At 54.1% G+C, this 19,129-nt stretch overlaps 1 protein-coding gene across 22 annotated transcripts in view; it reads right to left on the reverse strand.

Moving 5' to 3' along the window:
* Positions 1 to 3,123: 3,123 nt before the first annotated feature.
* Positions 3,124 to 19,129, reverse strand: part of TLE3 (TLE family member 3, transcriptional corepressor) — a 49,081-nt gene continuing 33,075 nt past the window's right edge. For 5 of the 22 annotated variants that reach the window (XM_054450688.2, XM_054450690.2, XM_054450687.2 and 2 more), the window contains 12 exons: positions 15,837 to 15,956; positions 14,717 to 14,767; positions 13,971 to 14,123; positions 13,467 to 13,599; positions 12,783 to 12,967; positions 11,601 to 11,677; positions 10,352 to 10,601; positions 9,746 to 9,993; positions 8,562 to 8,709; positions 7,708 to 7,858; positions 6,725 to 6,801; positions 3,124 to 5,546 (listed from right to left, as the gene is read on the reverse strand). In XM_054450688.2, the coding sequence (XP_054306663.1) occupies positions 5,439 to 5,546; positions 6,725 to 6,801; positions 7,708 to 7,858; positions 8,562 to 8,709; positions 9,746 to 9,993; positions 10,352 to 10,601; positions 11,601 to 11,677; positions 12,783 to 12,967; positions 13,467 to 13,599; positions 13,971 to 14,123; positions 14,717 to 14,767; positions 15,837 to 15,956 (1,701 nt within the window). In that variant the 3' untranslated portion in view covers positions 3,124 to 5,438. Of the gene's footprint in view, positions 5,547 to 6,724; positions 6,802 to 7,707; positions 7,859 to 8,561; positions 8,710 to 9,745; positions 9,994 to 10,351; positions 10,602 to 11,600; positions 11,678 to 12,767; positions 12,968 to 13,457; positions 13,600 to 13,970; positions 14,124 to 14,716; positions 14,768 to 15,836; positions 15,957 to 19,129 lie in introns of all 22 variants that reach the window. The other 17 variants (XM_054450683.2, XM_054450684.2, XM_054450682.2 and 14 more) reach the window with 5 other exon arrangements.

Here is a 19,129-nt window from a genome sequence, read left to right on the forward strand (position 1 = left end):
AGCTATGTGTGGTGACATCTGGTTTGCACTTTCACGTATCTCATGGAGTGGGAATTGTCAGTTTCTGTTTTCTCCCAGTTGGCTGAGAGCTCTGAGGGCAGGCACTGCATCTTACTATCTTTGCATCTTAGCATCGAGAACCATGCCAGGCACATATTAGATTCTTACTATATAAACGTTGGTAGGATGGATGGGTGAACAGGATGGCTAGATAGACGGATGGAAGAGTGAATGAAGGGGTATATGGATAAATGTGTGGGTGGGTAATGGATGGGTTGATAAATAGATGGATAGAAGGATAGGCAAGATGGGTGGGTGGGTGAGTTCTAGGAAGTTCTTGAGGCAGGAGGCTGGTTTCCATGACTGTTCTGGGCCATCTCCTTTCCATGAGTAATTTCCTTACCAGTCCTGTTGGTAGAGGAGCAGGAAGACTTTCCCTGGATATTAATCCTCCAAGCAACATCGAGTCCTGTAGGCTGGGCAGTTCCCTCCTAGCTTTCCATCTTCCAACTGAGTGTGCTAAGGGTTTAGGGGAGGGGGATGTTTCATCACAATGTTGGCTTGGACTCTGTGAGTCACGGTAAGTCACTTGCCCTCCCTGGGCCTTAATTGCCACATCTATAAAATTGGGCTTAGTATAGATTTCTCTTCAAATACAAAAGGTCCAACTTTGGTATAATGTTTAAAAATGCTCCATTAGTCATACAATTTTTTAAAAAGTTCAGATTTGTTTGCTTTATATTAAAAATGATGCTTATTTGTAAACACTGAATATGTTATTGGGAAAAAAAATTACACTTGCATCATCACAGGCCATTTGATGGCCAGTACCTAACATTTAGCAGTCTTGCTAAGGATCCTTCTCGCTCCAGCATCCAGATCTCTGTCTCCATACCTTCTCAGAGACCCTACAAGTTAGATAATTACTGCCCACGCTGGGGTTGGGGCCACCTGGGGGCAGGGAACAGGGCTGTGACTCAGAGGGAAGCTAGAAAGGGTGGCTTTGTCAGCTATTGCCAGAGATGACCCAAACATTTGTTCTTTTGTTTTTTGTTTTTTTTTTTGAGACGGTCTTGCTCTGTTGCCTAGACTGGAGTACAATGGCATGATCTGGGCTCACTGCAACCTCCGTCTCCCGGGTTCAAGCAATTCTCCTGCCTCAACCTCCCGAGTAGCTGGGATTACAGGCGCCCACCACCACGCCCAGCTAATTTTCATATTTTTAGTAGAGATAGGGTCTCACCATGTTGGCCAGGCTGGTCAAACTCCTGACCTCAGGTGATCTGCCCGCTTTGGCCTCCCAAAGTGCTGGGATTACAGGAATGAGCCACCGCGCCCGGCCCATTTGTTTATAATTTGATGGGAACTAAAACCATTAAACCTGGCCTCTGACAACTATGGCCCTCCATTTTTTAAAAAACAGATCTTGCTTTGAGCAAAAACAGCACAATAGAATTGAAAACACTCCAGACATCATTTCACTTCTCTGGGCTCGGGTTACTGAGCATCAGATGCCCTGGGTATCACGCCAGACACTGTGAATTAGGATAATCTCAAACTGGTGAAAGCTCATCATTCACTAGCACTGCCCTGGGCTGATGAGGTCCTGCGCACTGCCCTCCAGGGAAACTAGTCTAGGTGGGAAGAGACAAGCAAATAGGTGCAGGGACATGTTGTAAACGCTATGGTTGCTACAAGCCTGGATTTCTGCGTAAGAGGAAAGGAACACTTGGAGGGTGACAAAGAAAGGCCAGAAAAATGGCATCAAAGCCTCCTGTCACCCTGTTAAGTAAAAAGGGGGCAATGTGGGGGGATTAAGGATGGGAATAGGTTTACCATGGAGCGGGCCCCTCCTTTTAGACTGGAATACTTCACAAATACTGATGTGCACAAGAATCGCGGCAGCATGTTAAAATGCAGATTCTGCTTGGGTAGGACTGAAGGGCTCATTCTAGATTTCTAACAAGCTCCCAGATGTGGTTCACGCCGCCAGCCAGGGTTGGGTGGAAAGCAATGGAGTGGTGGATGGGGAGACGCAGCAGGAGGAAGCACGTGCAGAGAGGCTCAGTGCAGGAGAGGCGCAGTGTGCTGGCATAAAGGACAGCAGCAGTGGGAACACAGGTCAAATGAAGGAAGGGGCTGTATCATCTCCCCCACCTTGAACTGTGAGCTTCTATGGCAGGGACTGAATCTTGGTCATCTCTCCATCCTTGACTGTGCCCAGGAAATCTCAGTGAACAGCCTTGCAGAGGTTCAGTCTCTCCTCAAAGAGTAACATTGGCCTTGCTTTCCAGTAGGACAAGCCTGGGGGGTGAGTATTCCCTGATGGACATTTTCTTCTTCCGCCAAACTGGGGCCTGCAAGCCCCAATTCCACCCTGATCTTGGCTCCCATGGGTAACCTCATGCTCTGGACAAACACACAATCTTATTCCGGCCAGAGCCTGCTCCCAGCCCCCTAGCCCTCTGTTGCAATGCCCAGAGATTGACACACGAGAAAGGTATGGTCCAAGGAGCGCTGTTTCACTCACACCCCTGCAACCATTTGAGGCAGAGCTGTAGCTCACTGCAGCCTGTCTGGTCCCTTCTACCTGCTGGCATTGTCTCCTCCATAAGCCTGAGAGGACCTCCCTCTCCAGCTAAATGACCCTTCTGTGTGGAGAGAGGCCAGTTGTCCTTTCTAGTCATAAAGACTGTGCTTTATGCTGAGATTGTTGTTCCTCTTTTTTTTTTAAATGTTAGATTCTCTTTCTTGTATGAAATGACAGCAGGCAGTTGTTTGTGCTGATTGAGAATGACTTTGACAAAATAAGGAGTTGGAAACCATGTTAATCTCCAGTGCCCTGAGAGCTTTTGCTAATGGGTGCATGAAATCCAAGAGCCTGAGGACTGCCCCGGAAAGGGCACCAGCATTCTCCTCTTCCAGCCCAGCCCCCAACTCCCTCCCTGGGGACAATGACCTGCATTTCTGGGTCTGCCCCTTCTGCAAATGCTTCCTTCTGAATCATCCAAAAACACACCTTTGTGACCTAGAGAATGAAGATCTCATCCCACCTAAACGTGTTAAGCTTAAAATAAAATGGTGCAGGTTTCCAAGGTCCAGATGTTCACAGACACTTTGCAGTTTCGCTTCAAGTTCATTACGTTTAATTTTTTTTCCAAAAAAGTTTTGCATTGACAGCTGTACAATACTTTGGTGTTAACTTGTGGTCTTCCTTCCCCTCAGTGAACTCTGCCCTGCCCATCTGTCCAGAGGAAGTCTTAGCTCCTACCCCCCACCCTCCCTGGCGCTTGGATGGGAAGCGACACAGTATGGGATTGTGAAATCCCTGCTGCGCTGTTGGGTATCTGGAGGGGGGAGAAGGGGGTGGGAGCAGCGTGGGGAATGCTGTGAGATGAGAAGAGCTCACATCGATGGGAAATGGCCCTGGCCCAGGCTCCAGAATGTGAGAGCCACAGTGGCCTGGCTGTTTTCCGGGGCAGGGGCAGGTGGCGGGACTGACAAACTTGGGGGAGAGGCAATTAAGACGCAACAATCAAACCAACCTTTAAATAGTAACTTTTAAAAATATAAAAACAGTTCAGTACAATGACTTTTCATTCTTTTTTTCTTCAGGAATAACTTTCTACCCTCACCCTCCCTTCTGGCTAGAGCCTTAACAAGAGGTGGCAGATGGACATCTGAGACCCAGAGAGACTCTGGACGCCCCACGCGCCCAGCCTTGGAGAGGCACAGGGAGTGGCGCCAGCCACCACATCCCATGCCCGGTGCACTCAGCTGGGGAGCAACCTCACTGAAGGTGGGTGGCTTTCCCTGGAGCCCCTCCCTCCTCCTCAGCAGACGGAATCACACATTACAAAATAATCCGTAAAAATGCAGTATAAAAATTATCTTCGATATGCTACATCCATGGAGAGCCCGCCACCAGGACTCACAGCGGCCTTTAGCTTTTCTTTAAAAGAAGAAGAAAAAAAAAAAAGACCAAAAGGAAAAAAAAAACAAAAAAAAACCCAACCCAAATCCTAACAACTCAGAACACGTTGGTACCAAAAGGTGGCACCTGCCAGAGGCGATAGTCTACCTAACCTGTTTGGGCCATAAGAGAGACTGCAATCTGCAAGAAATATCCACAGTGTGCCAGGATCTGTGTCCCCCTCTCCCACCCCCCAACCCCCACTGCTCTGCCCAGGGTGGGGGTGAGGGGGATCCTCTTTTCAGACTCATAACCCTGTAGGTTTATACACTTTCCCCCCTCTAAGGGGAGAGGAAGAGGCTGTAGGTGGGAAGGGGGAGAAGGCATTTTATAAAAGGACATCACTTCTAATTCTTTTTATTCAAATTAAAAAAAAAAAAAAAAGCACCCACATCAGTTGCTATTTTTCTCTGGTAGCTCCCTGAGCTGAGTTGCTATGCTGTCTTCTAACTTTTTGTCCTTTTTAGGCTGTGTCCCAAGATTCAGAAGAGCTGGAGAGGGAGTTCCTTTGAACTTCCATTGCTCATAACAATAACTAAGTGTGCACCAAAGAGAAAGACCAGGCTGAGGAGGAGAGAGGGAAAGACCAAGAAAGAGAGACACAGAGAGGGCAAGAGGCAGCCAGAGTGCAAGAGACCACAGAAAACTCCGTTTCTGCGGGTGTCCGCCCGGATGGGCCCCCATCTCAGTGCCTTCCATCCCTCAGTCTGGCCGGCTGGTGCTCAGTCCGGATGCCCAGACCCCTGTGGAGGCACACACATTCCAGCAGGCACCTTATGGCAAACCTGGTTGCCTTTTCCACACTCTAAGACTTTTCTCCTCTTTCTTCAATTGGTTCCCCTCCCTGTCTCCTCTTCCCAGGTGAGAACATCTGTTTATTTAAAAAAGAAAAAAAAAAAAAAAGCCACCACCACGAGTGGATTACAAATACAGCAGGCGAAATACATGGTCAGAGTTTCCGGTGGGAAGGGGCCTCCTCTCCCACTGATCAGTCTGCAATAGGAGTCTGTTATTTACATTTTTCACAAATCTTGTGCACTGCACAGTCGGCAAAGAGAGACCCCCCCCTCCCCCAGCACAACAATGTGGTCCACTCCAGCACCCCCAACCCAAGGTGGGGGACAGGGCAAAAGAAAGGGGAAGAACAAACAGAGACTCATGAGCGGGTCTGTGGGGGAACCGGAGCCATAAGTCTCCAATAAATCTATTTGTAGCAACTGCCAGCATTGTTCAGGGGGAGGAGGAGGAGCAGAACCCTTCCGAGTCTGTGAGACACATCAATCCAGGCCCAGGAGTCCAGACCGTGACAGGGCACGCGCCCTTTCAGCCGGCCGGAGCGCAGCCCCGAATGCTCGGCTGCTTGCGGCCCATCCTCCGCCATCCTCAGGGCCCCTCGCCTGGGGGTCTCCCTGTCAGAGCCGGGTCGGTTTCTCCCAGAGTTTGACAGCTCTGCTGGAGTTCTTGTTTAGTAGATGACCTCATAAACTGTGGCCTTCTTGTCACCAGAGCCTGTTACAATGTATTTGTCATCCGCTGAAATGTCACAACTCAAGACAGACGAGGATTCTTTAGACTGGAGGAGGAAGACGAGGAGAAGCAGCAGGAAGGCGTGGGGTGCGGGGAGAAAAAAGACAGGAATTCATTTCCCAGTGCCCAACACCATCTCGATTCTCTCGGCAACAATTGCCCTCCTCTGTCCCTCTCTGATGCTCCGACCTGGAGCACAGTGCGGTGAAGAGGAGGTGGGGAGGCTTTAAAGCACCCATGAAGCATTTTCAGGTACAGCTCCCCTCCCGCCTGCTTTTCCATAAGGAAAAGCTCAGTAACAGTCTCCCACGTGATCTTTACAAAAGTAAGTCATAATGATCAGAACAGGACGCTTTAGCATGAGCTTCTCCTCCGAGTTTACAAATAGGAAGAGGCATTTCCAAGCTAGGAGCTGGTGTCAGCAGCTCAGGCCCACAGCCTGGTGAGTTAGGAAAAGGATTGCCACCTGATGTTTGAAGCATGTGCTGTAACTAGAGACCCTAACAATGAGGTTTGACACGCGGGACACCAGACATTTCAGCCTGGGTCCAGAAAGCGGCACGTTGGCTGAGGGAGTGAGAGAGAACGCAAGTGTGTGTGTGTGGACGCGCCAGAGAGAGAGAGAGGGGAAGAAAGTGTGTGTGGGAGACTGAGTGTGAGTGAGTAAATGAGTGAGTTTGATCGTGTGTGGGAAAGAGTGCATGTGTGTGTGTGCACACATGTGTGTGCCAATCAGTGCAGTATGGCAGGCCCCAGATCCTGGTAGATTATAAAAAGCCTCTTCCTTTCCTCCTCTCTTTCCTGTCCATGTCCCTGCTGGTGCTGAATGCAGGTGGAAACACTCACTCACTTAAGGAGGGAACACTGCTCTGGGCAAGGCTGCCAGGTGCCCAGCTGCCCAGCGCACCTCCTGCAGGTGCTCAGCATCCAGCCCAGAGCAAAAACATTTACGCTATTCCTCGACAAGCGCCTCGGCTTACAAGCCCTTGCCCTCGGGGGTCAGAAGCCATCAGTAGCAGATTGTGTGTCCTGCTGAAGTTCCCAGGTCCTTGGGAGAACCCATCTTGCTCCCCCATCAGGTAGGGGTGGGGAGGGGACCAGGGCAGGTCTGATCCTGGCTCCAGGCTCCTCCTGTTCTTCCTCCTGCTATCCTCACTCCCATCACCACCGCCAAGTTTCAACTCTGGGTGGAACCCAGAGGAGGACTCAGATGGTGGGCAGTACCTGGAATATGCTGGCTCCGTAAGGTGTCCTCCAGGCGTTGAGAAGGTTATCTTTCCCAGTGCTCACGAACCACTTGCCTGCAGGTGGGAGCCAAACGCATGATCAGGTTGTAGCTCACCGCCCTCTAAAGCAAGACCTGCCCCAGACATGGCCAGCTGCCATAGAAAAGCAGTGAGAACTGCTAACTAGTATGACTCTCCAATTTCGAGAGGCATTTTGCAAACGGGACATGCGGACACCTGGAGAAGGCCTTTCTCTGAAATCCAGGGGGAGGGCTAGGCGGGGCTAGGATGGGAAAAGGTAGGATTTGAAGTTCATTGCAGTGATAACACTGCCTCAAAAGATTCTTGTTAAAGCCACTAAGGTTGACTGGCCTTTCTAAATTCTACTACTGGAAGGCGACAGGAAATACTGAAAATATCCAAGCCCTGGGAGTCTGGAGACCTGGCTGAAGACGGCAGTCAGTAGGCGCCCTTCCTCCAAGCAGGCATTCGGCCAGGGCTCTACAAGTGTTAAAGCCCTTATGCTCCCTGAAAGCCATGAGCACCATGCTATTCCCGACCAGAGAGAAAAATCCACTAGAGTTCAGAGAGGGTTAGACGTTCAAGACTGCACAGCTTGTCAGTGGAGGAGCAGACATTCCCATCCAAGGCTATCAGATGTCAAAGCCAGTGGTTGTAACCACGGAGAGGAACTGCCTGCACTGCTACTGTCCTGTTCCTTTGCCCCAAGCCTGCAAGAACTGGTTCTGGCCTAGTGTCCTGAGAGTTCAATAACTCATGGTGACATCTGCATCCGAGAAACAAGGATGTGGAACAAGATCACTTAAGGGTGTTGAAGGGGCACCAGCTCAGGGGTCAGGAGGTCTGGTTCCAGGGCCTAGCTCGTTCTATAAGCTTTGGGCCCCTCTTCTGTCCTGTTGGGCCAGGCTGCCCTGGGTTCCCCACCCCACTCCATCAGGCCTGGGCCCATCCAAGGCTCACCACAGTAGGCGAACTTGAGGGAGAGCACGCAGCTCTCGTGCAGGTGCAGCTGGTACTTGTCAGGCTTGGTGTGGTGCAGCACCTCCACGTTGCTGCTCTCCATGCCCACGGCCAGCCACTCCCCAGTGGGGCAATAGCCCAGCGAGAAGATCTGCAGGTGGTGGGAGGGGAGATGGACTGAGCTCAGCATTCTCTGCCCTCAAGAGGACGGCGGCTCCCAAAGGTGCTGCTCAGGTCCTCTGAGGCTCAGGGTCCCTCCCCACCTACCCAATAACCCAGGAGTATGGGAGGTCATTTTCCATCCCCATTTTATAGATGAGAAAGCACAGACATTTTGCATTCAGTTACTCTGTCTCTGAGACTTTTGTCTTTCCTTAAGAAAAAAGTGAGTTAAAAAAAAACCCACTAAAATATTAAATATTTAAGATTAAAATATTAAAGTGAGGAATGCAAATAAGAAATAATAATCCCTGGCATTTACTGAATGCTTTCTGTGAGTTGGGTTTATGGCTATGGCTTTTAGAGGGATCAATTCAGGTGCCCACATCAGATGTAGGAGGGTGCTACTATTATTTCCATCTTGTGAATGAGGACGCCAAGGACAAAGTGCTCAATAGCAGCAGAGAATGAATCGAATTTCCACAGTTGGGCCAAATGTGTCCAACCCCAAGGTCATCTCCATCTGTTTCACTGCTGCTTCCTCCAGGAAGCCTTCCCAGATGGCTCAGGTTGGTCCCAAGTCTCTTGGCAGTGGCCACTCTGTGAGGGTCCCTTTGTCCCTGACCCAGCCACTGGGGCCCCGGAGGGAGGGAACACACTGCTCTTTGGGAAGGGAGGAGTCTCGGGCCGCACACCTGGGAAGTGAAGTCATGCTGCTGTAGCTGCCGGCCCTCCCGCAGGTCCCAGGAGCGCACCGTGTTGTCCAGGCCCCCTGTCCACAGTTTGGTGCCATCATGGGAGATGTCTATGCAGCTGGCCCCATCCGTGTGGCCCTGGAACTGCCTACGAAAGCCAAGCAGGGAGAAGGGTGAGTCCCAGGAACCACAGACTGCTAGGTGGCAGCCATCCTAGGGGCAGTCTGAGCAGAAGAGGAAACTAAGGCCCAGAAGAGTGCACTATGCGCATGGTCCCTTAGTGAGCTTGCAGCAAAGCTAGCCCCAGCCTCTTTCCAACCAGGGACAAGTCCCCTGGGAAATGGAGGGGTGGCAGGGGGGTGAAAAGGGGACCTCCCACCAGCCTTCTGAGACTGAATCCCTCCAGGGTGGGCCTCTGGAGGAGGTGGAGCTGGAGGCTCAGGAAGGTGAGGAAGGCAGGAAGGCCCTGGGGAAGCTACACGTGAGATGACTGATAAAGAGAATGCAGGGCCCCACTGCCTTTAGGACACAGCTCCTTAGCTCACACTCCACGCGCCCTCAATTTGCCCTCTTAATCTATCTCTTCACCCTGCATGAACTATGGGGCTGAGGCCATCCATGAACACGCTGAATAACACACACAGCCCATGTATACAAGAGTCAGCTGGGCCAGGCACCCGTCTGCCTTTGCACTGCGGCACAGTCAGAGGAAGATGCTCCGCTGTCACTGTTTTACACAGGAAGAAACTGAGCCGCAGGGGTTCAGCGACTTGCACTAGGTCATAGTGGAGGCAGGATTCAAACCCAGCAGTTTTGTCCTGAGGCTTGTTTAGCCACTACGTGATGTGGCTTCCCAGTCGGGTCTCCCTCATCTGGTCTCTGGGCCTCTGCTCCCAGCCTCTTTGCTCGCTCCACTAATCTGACCTCCACTTTCCCAGACATGCTCCAGCTCCACTTTCTTCCCAGAGCCTTCTCCAAGCTCCTGGGCCCAATGGCCCTCCCTCCTCTGTCCCTCGAATAAGGCAGGCGGAGCTGTCTTTTCACCTCTGCATCCCTCATCCCAACAGTTCTGGCCACCCCACAGTGCCTCAGACAGGGCCAAGGTCACAGCAAACAAGACCAGGCAGGATGGGTAAAAACTTCCCCAGGACGAGGCACTAATGCTCCCTCTCCTGCCGGCTCACCTGACCAGGGTCTGGTTGTGCAGGTCCCAGACAGCAATGTTCCCATCGCTGCAGCAGGAGAAGCAGACTTTGGCGTCAGGGCTGATGGCCAGGGCGTAACAGGCAGGAGCCGAGGACGTCAGCTCGGCCTTGATGCGGGGCGTGGGCGAGGCCAGGTCCCAGATGGTGAGCGTGCTGGCCTCGCCGCCCACGATGAGCGTGCGCCCGTCAGGGAGCAGCTTGCAGGAGCGGATGTAATTGTCCCTGTTCTGGAGGGAGAAGGGGCAGGGCCGAGTGCTGCCTACTTCCCCTCCTGGGCACCAGGAGAGTCCTGTCCAGCAACACCGACCACCCTCACCAGTCCTGCTTACAGCCTCCCCTATACCCAGCAGCTGCCAGGCTGTCCCCATTCCTCAAATTCACAACCCTTTGATCTTTCATGAATACCAGGAGGTATCAGCCCCACACACAGAAAGCACAACTGAGGCTCAGAGAGGTTAGTCAGCTTGCCTAAAGTTGCTCAGCCAATACGATGCTGAGCCGGGCCCTGGGGCTCTCCCCTGTGGCCCAGGCTGCCCCATCCTCCTACACCAGCTGGAGGAGGTGCGGTGGCCCTGGGATTCTCACCAGGCAGTCCAGCTGGGAGATGGGGCTCTTGCTGCCTGGCTGGCTGATGTCCCAGATCTTCACGCAGCCCTTGCCACCTGTGTAGACGTGCCTCGTGGGGTTGCTGATGGTCACGGCACACACCACCTCCCCGTGGCTGAGTGTGTTGATCTGCCGGGCGTGCCTCGGGATGCCGGGGCCTGCCAGGGCGTCGTGGGGGAAGGGCACGGGCTGCATCTGCCCATCAGCGCTCACATGGAATGAGTACGCTCTGAAAAGGTGAGAACTGTCACTGCTGCCATCCACCTCGGCCCCTCAGAGTTCCCACAGGCCTGGGCCAGGTCACCTGCACCACCCCCAACTGGCTGCCCTGCCTCCAGGCCCCTCTGCTCTGAAACCTTTCGAACCCAGTAACCCCATGTACTGGGATGGCTCCATCAGGGTGGAGAGTGATTAACAGACCAGCTTTGATTTTTACACCCGGTTATATATTCTTGCTACAAATCAGACCAGAAACCCACAGGTGTCCTGGAATGCCCTTTCCCACGATCCATACATTCCCCCAACATGCCAACCCTGGAAAGGGCCTGGCTGAAATGCCACCTCTTGCTTTAGGAGCCGGTAGTATTAGGGAAGGGATCTGCTTGCCCCTCCAATAGCAAATGGGAAAGTGCGTGTCAGAGCCGGTGGGGAGCCAGCCTGGCCTGCCTGCTGTTTCAGGCTCTGGTGGGTGCCCTCCCAATCAGCATCTAGATTCTCGTGGACAATTAGAGGATTGTGTCAGGCAGTGTCTCGGCATTATCTGTAGGCTCAATCTTTTAGTTTCCTGGCAACCCAAGGAAGTGAAGGGCTGGGGAGAGTGTGCCCTCCAGGGGAGGGAAGCACTGCTGACAGAGAAGGGCCTGTGACCAACGGCACTGGGGCCTTCCCAGCAGGTCGAACCCAGAGGAGTCGGCAAGGCCCACCACAGCTCCAGGTGACTCGGTGAGGAGTGTTCCTTCTCTCCCAGCTCGGTGGCCATGTACTTAGCTGACCCCATGGCTCCTCTGTTGGAGGGAGCTTCTGTGGGTGCTCAGAAGTGTGGCTTGGCTACAGTTTCCTAGGGTTGCAACCAGCCCTCAGTGCCTCTAGACGGACAGATACCTTTCCAAAGGGACATGCACCAGGGCAAACCCTTGGTCAGGTGATGAGGGGCATTCTTGGAAGAGGGGGTAGAGTGCTCTCTCCTGCCAACCCTACAAAGCATGCAGTAAGTATAGCCAAAGCTTACGGTTTTCCTCCAGGAATGGAGGCCAGGCTTGAGGGGAGGCCTGTGGCCCGCATTGGGGGGTGAGGGTCAAAACCAACCTGTAAAGCAAGGCAAGACAGCCCTCCATCAGCTGTGCTGCCACACACCCCCACCCCTGCCTCCTCCACCACCCACCCGGGGTCCTACCTGCACGGCTCTGCCACTTTGTAACCCAAGAGTCAAGCTGAGCAGAGCAGGCCCCATTGATTCAGAGGAGACACAGGCCCAGGAGGGCCCGTGGCAGGGAGGGGGTGACAGTGCAGACCCCCACTCTGAACCAGCATCCTCCCTGTTCTGCAAGGCAGAGCTGGCCCTGCCCTACTTCTTTCCTCTCCTGTGGTCCTAGTGGGCCTGCCAGTGGAGAGGAGGCCACCCCAGGTCCAGGAGGTAAAAAGGAAAACTGTCTCCTGAAAAAGGGCCCCTCTCCCTGCCAACCCTAACTCTTCTTTTTATTTTTATTTTTTTGAGATGGAGTCTTGCTCTGCAGCCCAAGCTGGAGTGCAGTGGCGTGATCTTGGCTCACTGCAACCTCCACCTCCCGGGTTCAAGTGAGTCTCCTGCCTCCACCTCCCGAATAGCGCCTGCCACCACGCCCAGCTAATTTTTGTATTTTTAGTAGAGATGAGGTTTCACCATGTTGGCTGGCCAGGCTGGTCTCAATCTCCTGACCTCAGGTGATCCACCCACCTTGGCCTCCCAGAGTGCTGGGATTACAGGCGTGAGCCACTGTGCCCAGCCCCTAACTCTTATTATTCATTCACCACAATAGAAAGTCTTGTAACGACCAGTCCCATCTATGAGACCCTTGCTCCACAGACATCACCTGACTCACCCTGGGATTCCCACCCCCCAGAGCTGGAAAAGCCAGGTGTCAGCCCCGTTTCGCAGACTGAAAGGGAGACTGCCTTGCACAAGGTCACAGGGCAGTTCACAGGCCAGTAGGGGACGGAACCCTGGTCTGCTGGCCCCAAAGTGTGTGCCCTTCCAGCCAAGTCTCAATTGTTTCCGATACACCTTCCCACAGGGGCAGCTGCCTGGCCTTGAGACCCTGAGGGGCCCCCTTTAGCATGTGGGGAGCACCCCTCCAACCACCACCGGCTCCCCACACCGCGCCCAGTCCCCAAGAAAGGAGCCAAAAGGTCTACGTACAGCTCCAAAGCTCACCATTGGCGATCGGCCGTAGGCAGCGGCTGCAGCAGCGGCGGCGGCGCTCATCTGGGGTGGGATGTTGTGGAGGCCAGCGTAGGCGCCAGGACTGGTGAGGGAGCCGTTCATCTCGTGGTGGCTCATCATGGCGAAGGGCGCCGCATAGGAGCTGGTGATGGAGATGGGCGTGCGCAGAGCCGAGGCTGCAAGGGATGGGTGTCAGGGAGGTGGGCCTTCGGGGGATTGGGACATGGCCATGGCCACCTCACCCAGCAATAACCCTCCCTGCATTCTTAAGCTGCCTGCTCCAGGCAGCCCTCTCAGACTGAACCCACCCACTGGGATCCCTGCCTTCAGAGCCAAAGAAGCTTAGAGCTTGGCAGATGCACCCACCTCTTTTTACAGAGCAGGACATGGAGGCCCAAACGGGCTTGCTTAGAGCCTTATTGGACTAACGACAGGGGTGGGAACAGATCTTGGGAGCCCTGACCTGTCTGATGCTGCTTTCATGTCTGGCCCAGCAGGGGCCCCAGAAACCCTGGCATCACCTCCTCAAATCTGACCGCGAAGTCCCCAAGGGCAGGCCCTGGGAGACACTGCCTGTGCTCTATCCCATGTGTGTGTGTCACCCCTGCCCTGGCCAGGGGCAGACCCCCTCCCCCCAATCAGATTAACCCAGCCCATGGTGCCTACCCATTATACCTATCGGGTCCATGCCCGGAGGTTTACCCGGCATCGACCTGAGCCCTGGGGTCGTGCTGGTGCCTGGAGTTGGGGCGTCGTTCCTCGGGGTTGGTGTGTTGGACTTGAGCCCAGGGGTGGAGGATTTGTCATTCTGAAGAGAGGAGATGCAGAACAAGGGAGGCCATGAGACTTCCATTCTCCTAGGAGCCAGGCACAACTGGTGCCGGTCCCAATGTGAAGCGCAGAGCTAGCCCCTTTTGAAGCTTCTGCTGAACAGCCTCTCAATCCTTGCCCAACCTTGTTTGGCAGGGACTGGGGTGATCACTCCCATTTTACAGACATAGCAACCGAGGCTCAGAAATGTTAACTCATTAGCACAGGCCCAGCAGGCACAGGAGGTAAACCGGGGCCAATCACCCATCCAGCTTCTTCCACTCCACCCCTCTGCCTGCCAATCGGCACCACCCCAGCTCCGGTCCCTGCCGCTCCCTTCCCACTCCCTTCCACCCAGACCCCACATACATGACCAAGGTCTTTGGTCTTGGAGGAAGGTGTGCTACTGGAAGAGGCCACCGAGGCGGGGCTGGTGGGGGCATCTTTTTTCAGGCTACGGGCCTTGTCCAGCCCATTTTCAGGAGGGGAGTGTGCTGGGCTGACCCGGGGCGTTGCGGGGTCCTGAAAACACAAGTGATGCAGAGATGCACTGAAAGCAACAGCTAGCCTTGAGGCTTCCCTGCTCTGGGAGTGGGAAGAGAGAGAGCATGGGTGATGGGAAGATGAGCTTGGCTGAAGACTGGGGGCCCCACAGTGAGGAAAAACTAACTCTTAACCATCTGGTCTGACTGAGGCCTAGGGAGGGTGGAAGGATGATCTGCTCAATGTCAAACGCAAGTTCAGGACTTCAATCAGCATGGCTGGGTTTGGCCGAGTGTACATGCTCTCCAGCTCCTCCTCAGGCCCCTGAGGCTGAGCCCCTGGGGGGACGGAGGATCACGGGGAATAGAAGATGGCCCCTACCTGGGATCTTTGGGGGTGTCTCTCTGGAGACCCACTGCACGAGGCCCTCCGGGCCCATAAATGCCCGGACACCATGCAGCAAAGCCCTGCCCTGCTCCTCTTGACCCCCTGAGACCCCAAGACTGGAGGCCTTGTCTCCCTGCTCAGGCTGCCAGTAATACTAGAACAGACAGAATAGATCCCACCCTGGGGAGGAATAATTCCAAACCATCCCAAACCAAGAGCCCCCTTGCGACCGGGCCTGCCCATACCTCATTGGAAACATCCACCACCAGATCATCACTCTTGTCCCCATCGCTGTCCTGAAACCAAGAGAGAAGCCAACTGGTCAGTAAGAGGCCACACTTTCCCCACCCCTGACTGAGCCCGAACCACCCTGTCCTTCTACTGGCCAGGACCTGAAGCTGGGCCAAACCTCAAAGTCCATGCTTTCTACTCCAGCCCTGCCCTTCAACAGGCTCCACTCCAGCTCAACACGGTCTCCCTGTGAGGCTGTCCCCTAGCCCAGGCCCCAGGTTACTCCACTCCTGTACCCACTGGGCAGCCGCACTGACATCCGCTCCATCATAGCAGTTCTAAGCCCCTGCCCCCACAACCTGCCCTTCTGCTTCTCTCTGAAGCCAGAACCTTCTTCCCAGCTGGTTTTATATCCACCATCCTTCACAGTCAGTGTGCTGCTCTCACCTGGTCATTCCCACCCGTCTGTGTGGGTTGGTAACTTGCCTCCTCTCACAGAAACACAGTTGAGTGTCCTTCGGGTGCTCAATGTGTCCAAAGCCACACAGCAGCCATGTGGCTGAAGAGGGCTGGGTGCAAGACCACTGAGGCCCTGCACCATATCCTCCCCTTCCCTCTGTCCCAGCTCTCAGCCCTGCACAGCCTGACACAGGGGAAACGAAACAGCCATGCTTCCACTAGGGTCTCATGTGCCGGGGGCATCCCATTTAAAAGCTAGTAAAAGCCATGACTGGGTGGCCAAGTGAGTGGATTCCTGGGGCCAACTGAGAGGACTGTAGGGTCCACATTTTGCGGGGCACTGGGAGCAGCCCCTTAGAGCCAAGTGGGATTCCGGCAGCACCATGACAGCAGCATGGGGTTGTTGGCCTGTCTGTGGGAAGAGACCCCATGGAGGCCAGGACGACCTCCCCATCCACCTCCGCCCCGCAGTGGCTCGCATGCTCACAGTGTGTTGTGAACTTCACCCTAGCCCTGTCCCCACCCTGCCCTCCTCAGTAGGGCCCCCTATCGCCACCTGTGCTTCTCTGACTCACTGCCAACCACAAGAGGACCTCAGCCACAGCTTGGGCCCTGCAGACACCCCCTGCCCTACCCAACAGAAATCCCAGTGGTGCCACGGCACCTTGGACGTACATATCGGCTCAAGCTGTCCTTCTCTTCCGCCTTCCGCTTCTTGGCTTCCATGCTGTAGTCCGCAGAGCCCCGGTGCTTCTCACTGGCCCGGAGGCTTTCCGAGGGTGACACAGAGTTATTCTGGAAGGAAGAAGAGGGTTCAGGGTTAAAACTTTCTGCTGCGTGTAACAATTCACACATCCACACACAGCTAAGTGCAGGTGACACGGAGGTCAGGGGAGGGAAGAGAAGCTGAACTCCTCTCTGCCCTGCAGATCGTGGCTCCATCAGAGCCTTGCCAGGGAAGCCTTCCCCACTCCCCCGAGACTGAATCCCCAGGAAGATGTCCTGGGCGCATCCCCAATTCTCCTTTGCAGCTCCGCACTGCTATTAAATAATTAACCCTGCAGTAAGCCGTCTGCCTTCTGGCCTGTGAGACTACGCTCCGTGAGGGCGAGAGTCACCTGGGTCTCATTCACCACCCATCTCGGGCTTGCCACACTCATTTGCTCAAAGGAGGGATAAGTGGAATTTGCACTGAGTCTTGTAAGATGGATCTGAGCTGACAGGCGGGGGCCATGAGCAATACTTCATTTGCTGAGCCCGACAGGAAGGGGGAGATTGATAGGGAAGGAGGGCGTCAGGCAGCCACCAACTTCCCAGTGGAGATGAGCAGCCGAGCATTCTGTGTGAACACCCCCGCCTCCACGGTGAGGCTGTCAGCAACTCTGGAGAAACACCAGGGTTGTAAAAAAAACAAAAATGCCACGTCATGAAGCCTTTCCCTCTGACAGACAGGAAAAGGAGCAAGGGCAGGGACAGTCACTGCCTCTGTAGCCATCACCAAGTGGAGACCCCGAGAGGTTGGCGAATGTGCCCAAGCTCCCCTAGCAGAAGGTGGCACAAAGGGAACCCCAAAATTTCCTGAGTTCTCCCTCAACTATAAAGCAAATGAGGATGAGAAGCCTTTGGGATGGGAGGCCTGGGAAAAGGGAAGATGACGGAGCAGTCCCAGGGGTTGATAGCGGTCAGAAATCACCATGTGGCTGTTACCACTGAGCTGAGGAGCAGGGAGGGAAGTGCAACTGGCAAGGGCATCTGCCAGCAAAGCTCTGTGCCCAGAGAATAATATCAGGACCAATGCTCCCTACGATATTGGTGAGGTTTACTCCTTTCTAAGAGTCCAAACTTTACCTTCACCCACCCACCAATTTCCGAGCAGCTGCCCTGGGTCAGCCCTGGTGCTGCAGGCCAGGAGTGGCAGAATGAACGAGACACCATCCCTGCCCTCCAGGAGCTCATGGTCCAGCTATGATGGAGCTGGAAGAAAAGGACAGGCCATCCCGGGTCCCAGTCCCCATGCAACACAGGAGGTCACATGGAGACCCAGAGGGACATCTGTTCAGAAGAGAGGAGCATCAGAAGGCAAGTGGAATGAGGCTTCACTTCTCTTCTCCACTTTCCCAGAGGCCAAGGGTGGCTCATGGGCAAGGGCCACTTGGAGGGAACGGGGCTGGGCGGTATTCGGTGGGAATAGTGCGGCAACCAGCCTCAGAACTTAATTTCCTTTCCTAAGTTGGGTTCTGGGCAGCCCTACCCTGCCAAGTTTCTGCCTGAAGCAAATTAAAATGGCAGAGTTATCAAGCCTTGAAGAAAAAATGGAGGTTATAATGGAACTACAGCTCAACCTTCCCCACAGCCGTGCAGGAGCGGTGGCGATGCGCGCACAGCCGCAATTCAATTAGCTGCTGCAATCGCCGGCAGAAAAATCACCGTCATTTCATTTCATTTCCTCTGATGGCGGTGGCCACCCTGTGCTAAGCAGAAATGCTTCCAGCCCCTCGCACTGGCTGGCCCTTGCAGGCGGGCGGGCAGGGGAGGGGGCGTGCGGCTGCTCGTGTTTCTCCTTGCGACCCGGTGCTCGGCTCGGGAGAACAGCGAGCTCTTTCTTCTCATTCAGTCAGGCTGAAAACCCTCGCCGCTACCGGAGAGTCATGTCAGGCATTTAGCGGCATCGATCCAGCCCGCCTCTGGCTGGCAGGCGGCCAAAAAACTAAGTATTTTTTATTGCTTCGGCTAGGCAAGGAAATATGAATGAAGCTACCACTAATTGGACTCCAGACTAACCCCTCTGGGACAGCTTCCAGCCCGTCCCCCCATCCCCCCTCCCACTGTGACACAGCCCTGTCCTTCCTGCCGTAGGCCTCATCTGTTGACAACCTGGTTTCCAAAGCCTGATTATTTCAGTCTACACCGCCCCTGTCACCGTCACCACGCCACATGCCATGCGCACAGCCTCGGCCGAGCTGCCCACTGTTGCCTCTGCCAGCAGCTTGATTCATTCCCACTGGAGTTTCCTGAGGCCCATGTGGGCCATGCATGGACCTCAGCGAGCATGGTAAACAGCCCAGTTCTTGGGGGTTCCTGGGGGGGGGTCTTTTAGCAGAAAACTTTCACAGATAGGGGCACGAAGCCAGAAGCCAACAGGGGTGAGGATGAGGTAAAGACTCATGCTCTTTAGAGAGTGCTGGGCTTCCCAGTCCCCCTCCAATTCCACTGAAGTGGGTCCCTGCTAGCCAGGTAATCTGGATCCTCAGTCAGGTTATAACGGGTCTTCCGAAACAAAGCTGAGAGGTTGGTCAAGCAGGAATCATTCCCATGGTATGGATAAGGAAACTGAGGCTCAGAGAGGCCAAGAGAACTACACAGGGTCTCATAAAGCTGGGACCAGACCTCAGCCTTAAAATGTCCAATCCAGGCCTCCTCCTATCTAGGCAAACTGCCTCTCTGAAAATGCCACTGTCAGAAGATCAGTACTGAGGCAGTGAACATGGATTTTCAGCTTCAATGACTCCTCTCTTAGGTACCTAGCCATTCCTCAGCCCAAATGTGGTCCTAGATTTCTGAGCATGTAGGCGGGGCAAGAGGCAACGGACGCCAGCCTCACTGCTAATGGGAGGTTTAAAAAGTCAGCCTGGGTGGGGGGAGGGCCAGGAAGGGAAGGAGGGCTGGATTGGAGAGAGCTGCGCAAGGAAGCTGCTGTCTAGGTGGTTAGTTAACTGCCTGACCTTCCAAGTCCTACTTAACACGAGGTAATAACCAAAGCCATCCTAACAGATTAGATGGCCCCAGATACAAGGACAGCGATGAGGAATAAAATAGCTTTGCTAATCGCTGGAGGATTTTTTTTATCCAGACTCCACTGCGCTTATTCAGAAGGCTTATTCACTTGAAACAGAACCTCGGAGCCTCAGTGTGATCAGAAAGATTTACAACAAATCTCAGAGCTGGCAGACACGCAGGCGGCCTGGCCT

This window comes from Pongo pygmaeus, chromosome 16 (genome assembly GCF_028885625.2).
Source record: "Pongo pygmaeus isolate AG05252 chromosome 16, NHGRI_mPonPyg2-v2.0_pri, whole genome shotgun sequence".
NCBI classification, from domain to species: Eukaryota; Metazoa; Chordata; class Mammalia; order Primates; family Hominidae; genus Pongo; species Pongo pygmaeus.